Below are 18,680 nucleotides of genomic sequence, written 5' to 3'. Positions count from 1 at the left end.
TGTTCGACCACACAAAATATTTCACAAAAAAGATATGATAAAATCAAAAGAAAAAGATAAAGAAATATTAACAAATAAAGGTGGAATTGAGTAAACGGGGATTCGTGTTTTTATGAGCTTATTTTCAGTGGACAACAACAAATGGAAGTTTTTAACGACCTTGTGTGACCTATAGTTGTTAATGTTTGTGTCATTTTGGTCTTTTGTGGATAGTTGTCTCATTGGCAATCATACCACATCTTTTTGACTGGCTATATACATGATATAATATATATAGCACTTACACGCAGGGGCGGATGCAGGAATTTTCGAAAGGGGGGGGTGCTAACCCAGGGCACCCAGGGCAAAGGGGGGGGGGGTGCAAAACATATGTCCCGATACAAATGCATTGATCGGCAAAAATAAAGGGGGGGTGCGCACCCCCGGAACCCCCCCCCCCCCCTGGATCCGCCACTGTACACGGTCGGTCCAGTGGACATATTTCATACTAGATAACTTATACAGTAATTCTTTTTATATATATGAAAATTATTGTCCGATCTGATACACGTACCTATAATGTACAGAATTTTGAACAGCTTCAAATATATGGGGTCCGTAGAAACACCGCAAAGGACCTCCTTAGTGCACTAAGAACAAAAATGTGCACTAAGGACCTACTCCTTTCATAATTTTAAATTATATTTTTTCTAATGTTTTCTCGACACGTGCCTCAAAAAGTTGATTGTCACCTTTAGTATAATCGATAGCAATTCATGTTCGCTCAACCTTGGCCCGTGAATAATCTACTAGTATACTGATTAAACATGTATATGGTATTTCAAATTGTTCTCTATTTTTTTTTCATTTGTTTGTTTTTGCCGTATTTATTCTGTCTGCTATATTTTTTACTTCTAAATTAATAGCGTATTTTCAACTCTTTTCAGTTTGGGATTTTTCATCCTTTTAATTTTAAAAAGACAAATAATTGTGAACACTTCACGGAAAAGTGAGGATTGATATTTGGTTGCTTAACGTCCAGTTGCCAATACTTCATTCATTTTTCTAATGTTAAGAACTATGCCATTTATCAATATTTCGATTTGAGCGTTACTGATGAGTCTTGTGTAGACGAAACGCGCGTCTGGCGTACTAAATTATAATCCTGGTACTTTTGATAACTATCACAGCAATGTTTTTAAACATGTTTAGGAAAGGAACATATTTCTGATTCGATGTTTATATACAAATGCATTACAAGTATAAATATGTATAGGTTGATGTTTAGTCCCTTCGATGTTTTAGACTGTAAATAAATTATGACCAATTTATTTCTGACATCTTCTTCATTTTTAACTTTTGTGGATAGGTGTTTCATTGACAGCCGTACCACATCTCCTTTCGCTTATTTTTGTTGTATATATTTTTTAATTCACTTTCCTTGTCTTTTAAAATATAAAGTAAGTAAGTAAGTAAGTAAATTATTTATTATAGTGACATGTGTAAATCAGCATAAATTTGTACAAAATATAATTACATATATAATACACCCGGCCCAATGGACCAATAAGTCACCTTTTACTGTTAGTTCAATATAAATGTTCTAATATCACGTGTCAATTGCCAATTTAAATTTTAATACAGATAATTATAGATTAAGAATTAACGATTGTAAAAGTTCATATATTATTCAACTAATGTTTGTGAAAAAGTTTAAGAATGTTAACTAGAGTAAACTGTTTGTTTTCTACGGAAAAGTGACGCTGCTAAGTATTTAGCTATTTTCCTTGGATGGTTCACCATTAGAAATGTTAATTTTCCCTGCTCATCTAGTTGCGTAAAGTCAGGCACCATTAATATCTCGCTAAAAACAGTTTGTCTGATATCATTATAAAATGTGCAGTTTATAAGAAAATGTAGCTCACTTTCAACATTTTGAGAATTACAAAATCGGCATAGTCTGTTTTCTACTGGTTCCCCAATATATCTACCAGTCTCAATTCTGATCGGTAATAATCCGCATCTAAACTGGGCTAGCACAGATCGCTCGTGTTTCGTAAGATTTAGTTTTACATAGTGCTCTAGTTCGAAGTTTGTTTTAAAGTTTAAGTAAGATCGTAGCTTTGGTTTATTTATCAAGGACTCTCTCCATATATCACTGTAATAAGTTCGTACAATTTGTTCAAAAGATTTTAAATCCACCATTGTTCTACTTTCGTAATAATGTAACATATTAAGTTTAGTGAAAATATCTTTAGTGTCACTACACCAATTGTTTGTGCAACGATCATAATCCATATTGAACACCACTTTCGTTAATCGGTCGTCTTCAAACGATAAAAGCCTATTCCAGTATCGAATAATGTTCACCCAATGCCGAAACTGACTTGGTATCCATCCAGTATCCCCATACAGTGCTAGAATTGGTGCAAATCTGTGAACGCCTAAGTAATATCGAATTGCTCTGTTCTGTACGTTGTCTATTGATTGGAACTTCCTATATATTTATTCCATTATTTTTATTTGATGCCGAAAATAAGAATACGAAGTTATTTGTTAAATGCTATAAATAAGCGAAGTCAAACAACCGTTAATAATTATGTATATGAGCATTATATCTATTTATAAAATATTTTAAATACAAGCAGACATACCATTTGTGACACCAATTTCATTTATTTCCAAATCTTAAAATCATACATTTCCGTTCTTTAGCGTTTCTTAATAATGGCAGAACGGGCTTAAGAGTCATATGATTAAGTTAACTAAATAATTTAGTTTTCCCACATCATTAGCGGATTTAGGGGGTTAAAGCGAGCCCCCCCCCCCCCACCCCCGGTTGAAAATCTTAAAATATTTTTTGTATTAACCATTTCTTGTTTTAATGTTATCTTTACTATAATTTGAATATCTAGCACTGAATAGGGTGACACGTTGTCGCTACACATCTTTAAATATACACAAGTCATAATAACATTGGCCAGAGGGTAACTTGATAATTAGAGGACCAAAGGATTTAATGAAGACAATCCAAGGCTGCTATCTCTATATTTTATTATATATATCTTTATTAGCCTCCCTTAGAGTGATACAACAATTGCAAAACGGGTAGATACGATCTGTAATCAAATAATTAACCTTATAAAATTAATACTTAAAATTTTATTTAGAGTAACCATATGCCGGATGAACAAAAAGTGTGCCATTTATTTAAAAACATATGGTTTGGTATAACATGAAAACTTCTCTAGTGTTTTAAACATTTCTCACATAACCCCTCCCCCAAACCCCCACTTCAAGCTCTGGATCCGCGCCTGCCCATAGTGCTTATTACATTATAAAATAAAATGGTATTCATCTTCAATTGTTGAAATAAAGATGAATTGTTAAAAAAAAAGCATTGACACCAGTTTAAAGTTATCGTTCATAGGAGACAGTTATGATTTATTCTATAATTCTCTTTTTAAAACGTAATATAATTTTACCTCTTGGAGTTTTTCTATATGTTACTTCTGTAATCGGATTTTGAAGAACCCCATGGACACCACATACTCTCAAATGTCTTTCAAGGAATAATGATAGTATGTAAACTCTTGTGTTGTTAGTAAGGAAATGAAATATCAAAAGCATTTGTTTCTCAATTTTTATCTCAAAATAGGGTTCTTTAAATAAAAAAAAAGCTTGCATAGCAATTTCCTTAAAAACTAAATATATATAACAAAGGCAAAGTTTTAAAACACAAAATTTATTTTTTATTTTTCTTTCATAAACTTGAATTTATACCACGCTAAACCGTTAGGTTAACAACCATTGATTAATCAATAAGTAACGATCAAAAGACAATTGTTTATTGGATTAGGTTGATTGAACATGATGATTCGGGAATCTGCAATAAACCGTTGGTCACGTGGCGAGTGGCAGGCGTTGATTAAAAAGTCATTTAACTTCAAAATTACAAAATCTATTGATACCTAACTTTATAGATTTGAGGTATTTAATCATATCCTCTTATATTCATGTTCGCTGTGATCTTAAAACGTCGTTTTAGTGTCCTTAATTCAAAAACTTTCTTCTTAGTGCACTATTAAGAAGTCTTTTGCGGTATTTCTACACACCGAAATATATGGCCTTATTATTGGTAATATACCATATTAGTGTCACTAATGGCTTAACGTGTTACCAAATTAAAAAGAAGAAATAGGCTCAAAACCGCATTTTTAACTTTAGATTTTTTTTCAATCCCAAAATAGAGAAGAGGTCCGGTATACAGACTTATTAAAAAGTCCAGATGAGAAGTTTAACTTGCTTTTCTATTCCCGGCACTTTTAACTTAACGCATGCAAAAAAGAAATTCAGTACCTGGTTACAGTTGCGCATTGACAAATTATAATCTTTCGATTAAATGATCTTAAATTTATATGGTCTTTATTTTAAAAGTTATAAAATCTAAATGTAAAGTGATCTAAAATGTTCAATATAAATGAGTATTTTCGCTGTGAAATGAATCTAAGGTCGTCTAAAAGTGTATACATGTGTATTTGACCCGACTACTGACTACATAGTAAACTATTCATTATGTACCTATAAGGGGGGTCTGAGCGGGACTCGGGATTGTCGAGGCGTATTTTTTGTAAACGTGACACATGAAAGTCAAATTATGAGGGATGGTAGGAGGGGTACTGATCCCGAAATCCCGAGCTTAAAAACACGAAATCCCGAAATCCCGGGCTTAAAAAACACGAAATCCAGAGGTCCCGAAATTCGAAAAAAGAATTATCGTATCCCGAAAGGGTCAATCCCGAAATCCAGAGCTTAAAAACACCCGATCCAGTGACCCGATCCCGCTGTCCCGATAAAGGTCCTATCCTCCCTCAAATTATTGTGCCGTGAAAACGCGAAATGAAGTTTAGCGGGACATGGGAAATTACAAAAATAGCAGAATTGTTCACTTACATAGTGTACGCGGGATGGCATCATGCGAGAATCTTAAAAAATAAGTAGTAACTAAGAGGGATCCGTGAACAGAACCCCCAATGAGACCCCCATTAGTTGTGGCTTATTTTGGTCTTTTTAGTTAGTTTCTTTCCCCTACATTACTTGACCGTTTTTGTAAAACAACAGCACTCGAGGTCTGACAGTATTTTACCAAGAAATGCACAAAATATTCAAAAAGAAGGCCTAGAAAATTTAAATATTGGTATGCACACATCCTCCCCTATCAGCACAGACAATTATATTTTTGTAAAGGCGCCAAACTCGTTTCTAATATTTATAATAGAACCGAAAAGAAAACGGAAATGGAAATGGGGAATGTATCAAAGAGATAACAACATGACCAAAGAGCAGATAACAGCCATAGGTCACCGATGGGTCTTCATTGCAACGAGAAAATCCCGCAACCTGAGACTGGGGTGGATCTAGTCATATAAAGGAGGGGGGGGGGTGTCCAACTACATGTCCCCATTCAAATGCATTGATCGTCCAATAAAGAAAGGGGGTTCTAACATGTCCAACCTTCAGCCCCCCCCCCCCCCCCTGGATCCGTGCCTGTGAGGCATGCTTTAGCTTGCCATTAAACAAAAATGTATACTAGTTGAGTGATAATGGACGTCATACTAAACTCTTCAATATAAAAAAAGAAACTAAAATAAAAATCATACAAAGGTCACAAAGGCCATAACTTCTGGCTCCTGAATTAGGAAAAGTGCAAAATGCAGTGAGGATAAAAGCCTTTACTGTAAATTCCTGAAATTACAATTATATAAATCATCTCACATCTTTGTGCATTTCTTGAAATTGGTCATATTAATAAATGCATGCAATATTTTCAGAAAATTTCAATATATAGGCTTTTAAAAGTCAATCTTGTGCATGATTATCAATGATTATACTCGCACAATTAACACATGTGGTTCTCAAAACTCAGAGGTGTCTATGCTATTTATGACAACATTTTAATCAAGTATAAATTTACAAAATATGTTTAGAACTATATGATTTTTAGGTTTTTAAGCATAGATATAGTAGGTCAGGATCTGCGAACTCTCACTGACTGACTGAGCACATGAATTCAACACTAGTTTTTTGGTGATGTTGGTGTTGCTTAGTGTTTTGTTTTGTTTTTCTTTTCTGCATCTTATGTTTTGCCTTGGCATTGTCAGTTTCTCTTTCATTGCCTTTGGTTTTTTTTGTTATGTTAAATAACAAGTCACAAGAGAGAAAAAACAAAAAAATATGTGAAAAAAATGGCTTAGTTCAGTATATATTAAGGACAGAGATAACAAATAGCTAAATAAGAAAAAAGAAAAAAGAAAATTCCTTTTCTATGTACAGTCAATTGTCTGATAATCTAGAAGATAGCCTGATTTGGTCTAATTCTCCTGAATTCTAGCAGGTACTTTATTCCAACTTTTTTAATTCAAACAAACCATGTCTTAGATAGTCTTGGAATTAGAATACATTAATCATAAAATTTTCATAATACTTTGGTGAATTATCTATTGATATAATCATGATAATTAAGCTCCTTTTTAATTTTTAGGGATTTTAAATTTTTAATTTAAAGTTAGGGATTTTATTCATAAAAGCGGGGATTTTTCCAGTACGTATACTATTAATAATGCTTTGAGCAATTTTCATGAAACTTGGTGAATTATTTTTGTATAACATAAACATGATAATTTTCCTTTTAATTTAAAAAATAATCTGATTTATGTCATTGTACTATCATGACTTGGGATTAGGATAGTCTCAAGAATGCTTTCACAAATTTTTATGAAACTTTGGTGAATTGTTTTTATATCTTGACAAACTCCCTTTTTATTGTTATGACCCAAAGTGGAGGGGGCATAATGTTTAACACTTGTCAGATCGTTTGTCCGTCTGTCCCAAAGTTGTTTTTTGTTCTCTTACAGTACTTTAGTTTGCCTCAACCAAATTCAATTAAACTTTTACAAAAGCTTGTTATCACAATTCTCATATCAAGTTTGAATTTTGGTGATGTCAGTGTTACTGTACTAGAGTATCAGAGTTATGCCCCTTTAGAAATGGGGAAAATATGCTGAATTTTAGGTTTCCTATTCTCTAAAATTTAGTTTGTCTCAACCAAATGTTATGAAATCAATACACAATGCTTATCATCACAAAATACAGATTAAGTTTGAATTTTGGTAGTGTCTCTTTTGCTAAATTCTATAGTTATGTTCTTTAAAAATGGAAAAAAATGTTTCGGCCTTGTAACTTAAGTTTCCCTCAACCAAATTTTATTAAACTTTAAAAAAATACTTTTTATCACAATTTTAATCGGATCAATTTCAAATTTTGGTAGTAAAACTTTTACCGTTCTTCAGTTATGTTCCTTTAAGGCCAATTAAAATTAATTGATAGATTTTCATCCCCGCCCGCCCCTCTGAAATCGTCCCGCCCCGATTATTTTTATTTTGAAAAAAATACGATTTCCGGATTTGTTCATCTCCGTTTCCGGTAACCGTCAAAATTTTTGTTTCCTTCCATACTTCCGGTGTCAGATTTCGGTCTTCGTATTACTTCGAGTAATTAAAAAAGATTCTGCAGCTCTATGATGACACAGTCGTCTACCGAGAATAGAGATTGTTGACAAACAGCACAAACACCTTCTGTCCCAATACCCTCAATAGAGCCATTAAACATCTTCTCCTCTTTGTTTAAGTTCACGTTTTACATATTAATTATATTTGCATCTATAAGAAGAATCATAAAAGCACCAACCTTTTCGTTTTCAAAACAGTTTCATTTTATTCTGAACTCGTAATTCTTTAGTTGCATATTTGTTTCATTTTATGGAGACAAAAACATGGTCGTTTAAAAAGACACTAAATTTGGTGAAGGTAGTCCAACTGAAGAGAGCATTCTTCTTTTATGTTTTTGCTGATTAGGTTTCTAAAGCAGCAATTACATGTAGAACAGTGGTTGCCAATTAGAGATTTTTATTCATGTTAAGATTTGAAATATTAATTACGATTCCTTATATATGAATATACCGGCATAATATAAGCTTATTATTACACTTGCATATTTGAAGAACACGTCACAAGAGGGTTTCATAAGAAATAAAAATTAAAAAATAAAATCCTCCCACCCGCCCCATTTTTTTTTAAAATTTGGATGAAAATCTACTAATTAATTTTAGTTGGCCTAAAACTTTGAATAATATGCAAGCTGGAGTATCATTCCCTATTTATCATGTATATTTTTTTATAAGATGCAGAGTTAAGGAACTTTAGTTGTTGCAAAGTTATTTTAAAATTGTCCATTTTCAAAAACTTTGAAAGGTTTTAGAAATTTATGGATTTGTTAAAAAAATCACAGCCTTAAACTTATAGTCACTTGAGATATATATCTATAAATGGAGCCAAATTATATACATGTTTTATGTCAATAAATACCACTGTTTGTGCATGTTTTTTTTTTTTTTTGGAGGGCAGGGGTCTTATTTGCACAGTGCTCATAGTTTTTTAGTCGATCATTAAAATTCATTTAAAGCTTAAAGACCAGCTATAAGGGCAAGAAGCTTATCAAGCACTCATGGTTTAGATTTTTATTAAACACACATTAATATACATAATGTACATTAAACAGAAAAAAATATTGATGCAAGATGTCATTCAACTTTTACTCTTTTATGTATAGGACAAGAACTATAGAAGATACAGAGAAATTATACACAGCAGAAATGATAGGCAATGTAAAATTTGCAGAAGCCAACTAAACCTAAATGGTAAGGCACCTTTTAATTTTAAAAAAGTTATTGAACTTGAAAGATGATTACTAGTATCATGATTACTATAAAATTAAAAGATGTGGTATATTAAATATGAAAACTATCATGGCTTTGAGAAAGCAATTGTAGGCCTGTTACGACCTTCAATAATGAGAAAATCCATACCCTATACTATAGTCAAAGTAGGCAGCTATAAAAGACCTAAAGATGAAACATTGAAACAATCCAAACTGTAAAACTAATCATGGTAATTGCCTAGTTTATAACAAAATAAATTACAAAAAATAAATATGACCGGTATGAAACAACAACAACAACAACCACTAAATTTTAGTGTCAGACTAAACTGACAAAAGCTACAGGCTCTGAACTTTGGACAGGCACAATAGAAATATGGCAAGGTTATATAAAAATAAGATGTGGTATGATTGCCAATAAGACAACTCTCCACCAGACAACCAATGATGTAAATTTCCTGCAAACAGGGACTTGACTTCTGTAAATCAACTAATTTTTCGTGAATACTTTATTTGGCATTTTATACTTTCTAGTCTACATCGCAGTTATTTATTTTTCTCGAGTTCAAGTTTACTTAATGTATTTTAATAAGGAAAGATACACATGAAAAACATTTATTGCTGTTTCTCTCTCTATTTATAACATTTTATTTGTTTATTTTGTGTATTTATAGGTGATCAGACATCTTGGTTTTCATGATCAATAGGTCATTACTGAAGAGGAAACTTATAGTTGAAATTTATTTACATAGTGCATAATTGGATTAATTTGAAATGGAATGTGTGCTTTCCTGCAAAAAAGAAATAGGAAATTTCAACATTATCACATGATAATGACCATAAACAAAATGGAGTTCTATCATAGATACACAAAAACACTATTGCATAAAAGCAACAACATATCTTAATCAAAAGAAAGGAGAATGCTGAACAAATACTATTTTGTTGTTGAAAAAAGGAACACCAGTTTTATCCACTCATTTACATCGCTCCCTCATATCAAATATACAGAAGAAGATCATTGAAGAACAATTTGCAAAAATGATTTCTCTTAGAATTGAAGGGAATTGTTTAGTGAATGGAATAATGTATTCACTGAATTCTTACGTAGTGGATTGAATAACTGTACACAAGATGAAACAAAAGAAATTCTAATTTAAAATAACACGAAAAGTGTTTATTTTATTATTTAATCTGCAAATATATAAACAAATTCTTTAGAACACCACAAATGGTATGACATTCAAATTGGTTGCTTATTAATGTATCGCATTGAAACAATTACAAAGAAAATAGAAGCATTTGCTCCAAAAAAAATTATAAATCAAAGTTAAATTTATAAAAAAAGTATAAACAATACCTAGATCTAAACAGTCAGACTGTATTATTTTCAATGTCATTAAAATGTTGAGTCAAACATTTATTAAAGTTTTAAATATCATTTGCATCAATTATACAGTCTTGTTATTATTATATTCATACTGTTTGTATACATGGTGTAGTGAAGAAATGTTCAACAAGTAAAAATAAGGGAAAACATTTCCTTAAGGGAAATTTGATCTTCAGAAATTTCCTTAGAGGAAATTTGAAGAACAATGATTTCCCTAGAGGAAATTTGTTGTCTTGAATTTTCCTCCAAGGAAAAGTGTTTGTCAAAAATTTCCTCACAGGAAAAAGTATTTCCTCCAAGGAAAATTTGAAGCTACAAATTTCCTCACAGGAAAAAGTATTTCCTCCAAGGAAAATTTGAAGCTGCAAATTTCCTCAAAGGAAAAAGAATTTCCTCTAAGGAAAAAGAATTTCCTCTAAGGAAATAGAATTTCCTCAAAGGAAATAATTATGCAGCAAATTCCCTAAGGGAAATCTTTTTCCCTTGAGGAAAAAACAATTTCCCTTGAGGAAAAATCTTTTTCCTTCAGGGAAATTTGATTTCCCTTGAGGAAAAGTACTTTTCCTGTGAGGAAATTGTTGAAAAAAGGGGCATAACTTTTTCAACAGTGGTGCTAGATCCAAAAAATTTTAGGACAAATATCAGGGAACAAATACCAACCAAGTTATCAACTTTGTTTTGACTTAACTCCAAAAATTAAGGTGACAACTTTTGCACTCAGCGGAATTGCAAACTTGTCCCGGAGACTGTTAAATCATTACAGATTATAGAGCAACTATTTTAGTTGAATGATGCAAAAGGGGAACGTTTCGACGCATTTAAAGCGGAATAAACATACCTGTTTTACACATTGGAGGTTCAGCTAGCTATAATACCAGATTTAACCTACCATTTCCTTTGGAGAATTCCTGCACCAAGTAAAAAATAAAGCTTGTCCTTTTTTTTGGCTTACATTTTAATTTTCATCATTTATTTTTCATTTTTTAAATTTCTGCTCTGTATTTTACTTTTTACTTATTCTGAAAAAAGAGTAATTTTTTACTTATCTATTTCAGACATTTTCCAAATGCAACAATTCTATCTTTTGCAATCAAAATAGTTCAACAGGAATAAAGGTAAGCAAAAGACGTAGACACATACATTTTTTCTAATTATAAATTATTTTATGACTGATCGTATCTAGTTTTAATTCTATTTTTTCATTTTTTTAGTCGTATGGAAAAGTAAAGATAATAAATGAGCACAGTTCGTAATTACGCTGTATTTGTGTACCGTCGTAAACAGAATTGATTGTTCGTTGTTACCCAGTGGTTAAAATGTTGAAAACCACTTAATAATATATTATTTATAACCTTTTCCTGAGTGTTTATTGCCTTTATTTGTGATATATTCCTGTTATGTTATGTTGTTATTTTAGCAACATTTTGAACTCTGCTATTAAGCCCACCATTTTTTCTAAAAATGTCCTGTACGAAGTATTCAGCACTGCGTCATTTTTCACTCATATTTCCACTTATTCTTTTTATTTACATTTCAGCATGTAGAGGAAATTCTGCAGCAACACGAGTCGTTTAAAGTGTCAAACTTCACGTTTTATAAAGCAGACAGTGTGTTAATTGTCAATATGAATGATTTAACTTGCAGTGCTATAACATTGCAAGTAAAATGTCATGTAGGCAGTAAACCGTTTTCTTTTTCAGTATCAGCTGAAGTTGATTGTAACTTTTTCCAAACCATTGGTGAGTCTTCCTTGATCTTCACCTATCAACTATTTGTTCAGTGTTTATTTTGTGGTAGCATTGCTAACTGTTGACCAAAATGCAATGAATGAGTATGGAAACCGGCCGCTTTCAACAATGATAAAAATATATCCGTATAGTAAAAAATAACGGTAGCACTTTCTTGCACCACATTCGCATTTAGATAATAAAGGTCTAAGTTATCATCAAGTTCAGCAAATTAAAAAAAATAAAACCAATGTTGAAGGGCTAACGAACAAAGGGTAACCGTAGTAAAACCAAATTCATAATTTATTTCAAAGGCCCCGCAGAATCAACTCTAAAATAATTCAAAATGGAAACGAAAATGTGTGTTTTTTTAGTGCCGCTGAAGCAAAGACAATAAGTAATAAATAAAATAAATAACTATTTTATTATAGTGTCACATATCTGATCAGACAATATATATATATATATATATACAACAATTCATAATACAAACATAGATCAAATATCCAGCCTTAGAATAGGCGTATGAGACACTTTAAAACACATCAGACAACTGTATATTTGTATAAAAAAATACAGTGAGGATTTCTTTAAATACATAATATTTTATACTTATAAAATTCAAAAATAATTACTGGTTTTTCACATTAATTAAGTAAACTGCTTTAAAAATATTTACTAGTAAAAGTATCAATTAATATAAGATAGACTATATTAATAAAAAGATTAGAGATTAAAAACATAAGCAATGGTTAAAAGGTTTTACATGTCTTTAAATAAAAACTAACAAAAAGAAAACATATATTTCTAGGGAAACAAAAATAATTTAAATGTGATAATATTAAATAAAGGATCAAGCTAAAATATCTGTACTCAAAATTAACAATAATAACAATGTTAATAAAAAGACTTTAAAAATGTAACTATGAAAAATATATGTTAACATTCAAATAAATTTCTTTCTTCTCTGATAAAAATTGAAAAGTGCGTATGATAATGAGGATTGTATTTCTTTACATTTCATTAGACTGATCAATTGTCTGTCAATATCAAGAGTATCGAAGTTTTCTATAAAGTTTTTGGCTCGAGAAAATAAATTATATCTTAAGTCATCATACATAGTGCAGTACATTAAAAAAAATCGTTTTCTATGACGTCATTCGGACAGATGTATAATTTCTTCCATTAACTGGTATTTTCGGTCGTGCGTATCGGCCTGTCTCGATTACCAACGGGAGCGATCCACTTCGGAACAGGGGAACAACTCGTTGGACCGATCTCGGCAACTGAAGTTTCAAATATTTTTTCTGTTTCTGAATGAAAGAGGGACGAAATATACCAGAGGGACAGTCAAACTCAAAAATCTAAAATAAACTGACAACGCCATGGCTAAAATTGAGCAGATCCTGCTCCATATATGGCACCCATCGTGTTGCTCATGCTATACCAAATCCGGTAAATAGTCTAATTCAGTAGGTCAAATTCATGAAAGGGAAGGGTAAATTTTAAACAAATATGTGGCATGTCGAACGGGCACTGGCATGGGACCGTGATATCACTCCACCACATAATTGAACGGGGTTGAAATATTAAATTAGAACAAATACAGTTATAGAAAAAGAAGTAAAAAAGTACCGATATGAGGGTATTCAAACTATCTGAATGTGAGTTCACCATCTTCACATCATTCCAGAGAACCTGATATATACCTCTGCTTTTAATTGTGTTCTTGTTGCTAATTCTTCAGTCTAATATGTTGTGTTTTGTTTTTGTTGTTTGTCAGGTGGTTTTTACCTTTTTAGCCATGGTATTGTAAGTTTGTTTTCTACTTATAATATTGAACGTTTCGTATTATCGTCAGGATATAAGAGTAAAAGTATACGTGTTGACATGACGAGAAAGGCAAAATGTTTTGATCTTTCTACTGAATCAGTTTTCAGATTGATTAATCATAATCACAATTTTAACTATGATTCTTTTTAACAGGGATTAACACATTATATATGTATGGAGGATCTGCCATCATGCTTATCGTCTTTATTGTAATATGGCGTAAGTATAAGAGTATAGTTTTCAATATTTTCTATTCATTTGTTCAGTGTTGCTTGCAATGAGACCCGAGGCAGGCAGTTAATTAAATGTTGCTCCTTTCAAACATGATATAGTGGGAAAAAGACTGCTCTGCTTAGTTTTACAGTGTTAGCTTTACATCTAGTGGTTAAGATCATAATCAATGACTGTTATTCCAAACATTGTGCGCTAGGATAAAAACATATCAAAGGTTTAAAGGTGTTGTACGATTATTGTAATGATTCTTATTTTATTTTTAGGGAAATTCAAACTAAGAAGAAAATGGAGACCATTATGCAATTTATTTAAACTTATCTGTACATGCTGTAGTAAGTGTTTTATCTACGGTCTCAGATAATAATTAAAAAGCGTTGTATTTCTTTTTATTATTATAATTCGAATTAAACAAATGACAATTGTGTTTTTAATCCTGAATTTAAAGACAGAAAGTTTGTAATATTTTTTCTTATATAAATAAAGTCACCGGACGCGAAAACTTTCATAACTAGTAAATCTAATACCGCAGATACAGTTTAATCTGCCTTATACTTTGACTAGCATTTACTATTTATCATTGTGGCAGAGTATATAACAACACATTTCAGCTTTTTATTTGTACACTTTCAATTTTACGTAACACTATTGAGCAGTGTATGTAAATAAAACCTACACCTATCATGATTCCCTAAGGATTTATTTACAACATCTTACTGTTGACATGGAGGCTATTGAACCAACGATTTCTAACTCATCACTTCGACATGGTTATAAACAAAAAAAGGAAGAGATTGCATGAACTCCAAAAAATGGAGATTGTATATATCGATAGAGCAAACGTCTTCTGCAAGTTTTGTGGCACCTTCCATGCAAATCCACATTGACACAAAACGTAGTCACAATCTATATTGGATACAACACGAAAATTATTAGAGTTAAGGTATCAAAATCCTGTTGATACGTATCGGTAAATATTAAGTTCCATTTGCACTACTGGTTGTTTGTTGAATTGTTATTCCACCAAAAGAGTAACAAAGTGTTGGCAACAAAAATCAGCGTTTTTGATGATGTCATCTTATATATCAGAGTCGTGGAAATCAATGTTAATACTAACACTATCTATAATTTAAGATTGCCTAAAAATAAGACTATTTGTGTTTACCTATACTACTATAATTTTTTAGTTTTCTTTTTAAAAGTCATTATTCAACTTTTTATGAAAATATAGTTGCTCTTTCAATTGAGCATGTACACTACATGCATTAGTTGTGTTGAGATAGAAAAAAGCGCAGAGTTTGATACAACTATATTATTTTGATTGAGTATTTTGGTGAAGATCCACATCTTCTTGGTTGAGATTACATAATTATAGTACTTTTGTAAATCATGTTTTACTGAAGTCTAAATGTTTAAAAGATTTGTATGGGAACATAAGGAAAAACCTGTTATATGTCGTTCTTCACATTGATCTTGTTAAAGTGTGTATAGTAAATACAAAAAAATCTGTTTTCACTCTATTTTATAGTCAATACCAAAGGCAAGAATTTATGTCACAATTTTTATTTTCTAAAGTCTCTTTTTTCATGAATATAAAGTAGGATTAAAAAAAAAATACAATTGTTTTAGTCAAATTTATGCCTTCATTCGTTAGGAAGCATGAATATTGAATGAGCTTTGAATGCCTAATTCAACCAATCAGTTGATTACGGTTACTCGTTGCAAAATTTAACTGCAGTTAATAAAGAGCAGTTCAAAATTTCTTTTATTACCGTTTATTTATTCTTTAAGAAATGATTAAAATCATTAGACAATAACTTCACTTCCGAAAAACGGATTACTACATTAATTTCAAACTGAACCAAGATAAAAACACTGATAGAGTTGTCTCTTTTAAGACATAAGATGTTTTGATGATAAGTTTTTAAACATTTTGTTAAAACAATTTTTTTATAATCTCAATGTGATAAGACACTTTAAAGCTAAAAGATAAACATATTATCCGTATATGTCCGTTTAAATGTTTAATTACAACTGAGAAAGTAATTTAATCTAATAAGGATGGTCAAATTATGTGCATAATTAATTATATTTAAAATTAACTAACTTTATTTCAGGTCTGGAAAGACAGAGAAAGAACAAACGTAACGAAGATGAATATCAATCTCAGGAAATCGAACAATTACGGACATGAGACTATTTTGCGATTGGCGTAAAACAACAAAATTATTAAATCATCTTGGTGATTATGAGGTTACCCATATATGATAGTTCGTTAAGTCCATATTTTTTATATTTGTGAAATTGATGATTCACTTATCGAGTTTTGTCTTACTTTCCTTCAAGTGGTTACCAATATGGCTTACGTCTTTCAAAAATATATGTCTATGGTAACGGACTGTATTTTGTAGAAGAAAATGAAAAATGTGATTGAGGTTTGTTTATATGACATATTGTTAAATTTGTATTAATAGACCACTTTTGAGTTATGTACTACTTCAACACGGAGACTTGGCTTACACCAAACAACAAGCTATAAAGGGCCCCAAAAAATACTACTGTTAAACCATTCAAACGGGAAAACCAACGATCTAGTCTATATAAAAACGAGAAACAAGAAACACTTATGAACCACACAAACAGACGACAACCGCTGAACGTTATGTAAGCCATGTAAAAGCCTATTTTTAATTTCACTTTTATTTAAAACTACTAAAACGAGATGATACTATTGTTTATATTTTCGATATAAATTTTCAAAATATATATATTTGGTATCTACCGTCTATCCATTTCGTTTGTCACTAGAGGAGCCAGATTTGCTCATCTGTCCAGTTAAACGAGGACATACTTAGTATCATTTCGATTTGATTTTATATCAAGTTATTCTGTATAATATTTTAATAAGTAGCATTATTTATTGGACCTACTTTGACATATGATTTAACATTTATGCACGAAAACTCTCTGTCAACCGATGTGAAGGTTAGGTGTGAATTGCCCCGTTGGTTCATTTGCAAGTATGTGTAACCTCGTGTATTTTCAAACAAGGGATTGATTAAACTAATGATTTTTCTAATGATGTAACTTGACAAAAGGGATAATGACTCAATAATATAACTTGTCTTTCAACACCAATATACTACGTTAGTAAATGGGGTAAATAAAAGTTTGAACCGTTACACTAAGTAATAGTTTCAAAAATCGTAGCATGATAACAATCTTTGTTTACTCGTTTGTTAGCGAATCTACTCCTCCAATTAGAACTGCAACATTAGTCCAGTCAATTTAGCATAAATTTGACCTTCACGCGAAAGTAATTGCAACAGAAGATTTTTAAGTTTTAATCTTTATCATTATACCCCAAATATACACAGAAAAAAGTCCCATAAAATCTAACTTGAGGAAGACTAAAATAATCACCATTTAAATTTTTTATGGAGATTTGCATTGAAAATGGAGATAACTCTTGCAAAAAACGCAGAAATATCAATAACAATTGATACAAAATTATAACTTTATCGCTTCTATTAATCAGAATGTATTGATTCTTGTTTTTAAGCAGTCTTTATAGTATAACAAACAACTCTGAAGGTGTTTTCATATATTTTATCAAGCTATTCTCTAGATTTTATAATTCATTAGTTGACCATTTATTGAATTTTTCAACATGTCAAGGTAAAGAATCTTAAATTTAATAAAAACAAGTAAGCATGTATTCTTTTTTTTTTTTGTGGTTACAAGTTTCTTTACATAAGTAAGTTGCTGAAAAAATATAATATACAGATATTAGCAATACCAAAATTTCACATAATTTTTTTCAAAATGGTTACAAAGCTTCGAATTTGCAATTTCATTAATGAAAATGCACAAAAAAAAAATACCCATAACACTTCTGTTTTGTACATTTCATGAGCAGAATATTATATAATTTAGTCAAATACAACTTATAACCCCATGAAAGTATCATACGTTACATAAATTTCAAGAAAAACAACCAAAAACTGACCAAAAAAGACTAATTTTCACAAGAGTTATCTCCCCTTTCAATGTTAATTTCCATAGGAAATTAAAAATGTTGATTTTGAGTTATCCTCAAGTTAAATTTTATGGGACCTTTTTCTGTTTATATAAAAGGCATAATGCTATAGATTAGAAATAAAACATTTTCTGTTGCAATTAGTTTGAGGTTAAATCTTAGTTTTACTAGACTACATGGTCAATTTCTGCTTACATGGACAAATGTTCTTGACACATTTCTCTAAATTATTAGCATAAATATTAACTTAAAGAGGAGCGAGTGATACCAGAGGGACAATCAAACTCATAGATTGAAAATAAACTGGCAACACCCTTGCTAAAAAAGACAAATAGACAAATAATAGTACACATAACATAGAAAACTAAAGACTAAGCAACACGAATCCCACCAAAAAAAACTGGGGTGATATCAGGTGCTTAGGAAGGGAAGGCAGATCCTGTTCCACATTTGATACCCGTCGCGGAACTCATATTGTAACAACAGCCTAATTCAGTAGGTCACATTTGTGAAAACGGAAGGAGAGTGTAGTAACGACATAGGGAACATATCCGATATCATCTGTGAAACGGATATTCCATAACGGTCAAGCAACAAGTGATGGCGTCCGTAAAATTTACGATGGGATGATTTCAGTCACCATTTGGAACTCTTGGTTTAATAGCTTCCTTGTGAGTAGCTAGGAGTAGCTCATGATAGGAAATAC

General features: G+C 31.2%; 1 protein-coding gene and 1 long non-coding RNA gene across 5 annotated transcripts in view; both read left to right on the top strand.

The window, feature by feature from the left end:
- The window catches only part of LOC143074789 (uncharacterized), a 61,930-nt gene extending 45,519 nt beyond the window's left edge, over window positions 1–16,411 (top strand). For 3 of the 4 annotated variants that reach the window (XR_012978084.1, XR_012978085.1, XR_012978083.1), the window contains one exon: window positions 11,200–11,217. Coding sequence is in view for 1 of the 4 variants with exons in the window: in XM_076250063.1 (XP_076106178.1) it covers window positions 11,200–11,259; window positions 11,682–11,883; window positions 13,858–13,923; window positions 14,202–14,270; window positions 16,053–16,129 (474 nt within the window). In the remaining 3 variants the exon portion in view is untranslated. Of the gene's footprint in view, window positions 1–11,199; window positions 11,260–11,681; window positions 11,884–13,857; window positions 13,924–14,201; window positions 14,271–16,052 lie in introns of those variants that run through there. The other variant, XM_076250063.1, reaches the window with a different exon arrangement.
- Window positions 4,986–10,208, top strand: LOC143076579 (uncharacterized). Its single transcript, XR_012978703.1, has 3 exons — window positions 4,986–5,176; window positions 8,647–8,734; window positions 9,429–10,208. It is a non-coding gene; the product is annotated as an uncharacterized LOC143076579 (long non-coding RNA).
- Window positions 16,412–18,680: the final 2,269 nt, after the last annotated feature.

Source organism: Mytilus galloprovincialis, chromosome 5 (genome assembly GCF_965363235.1).
Source record: "Mytilus galloprovincialis chromosome 5, xbMytGall1.hap1.1, whole genome shotgun sequence".
NCBI classification, from domain to species: domain Eukaryota; kingdom Metazoa; phylum Mollusca; class Bivalvia; order Mytilida; family Mytilidae; genus Mytilus; species Mytilus galloprovincialis.
This window is presented reverse-complemented; position numbering and strand designations above follow the sequence as displayed.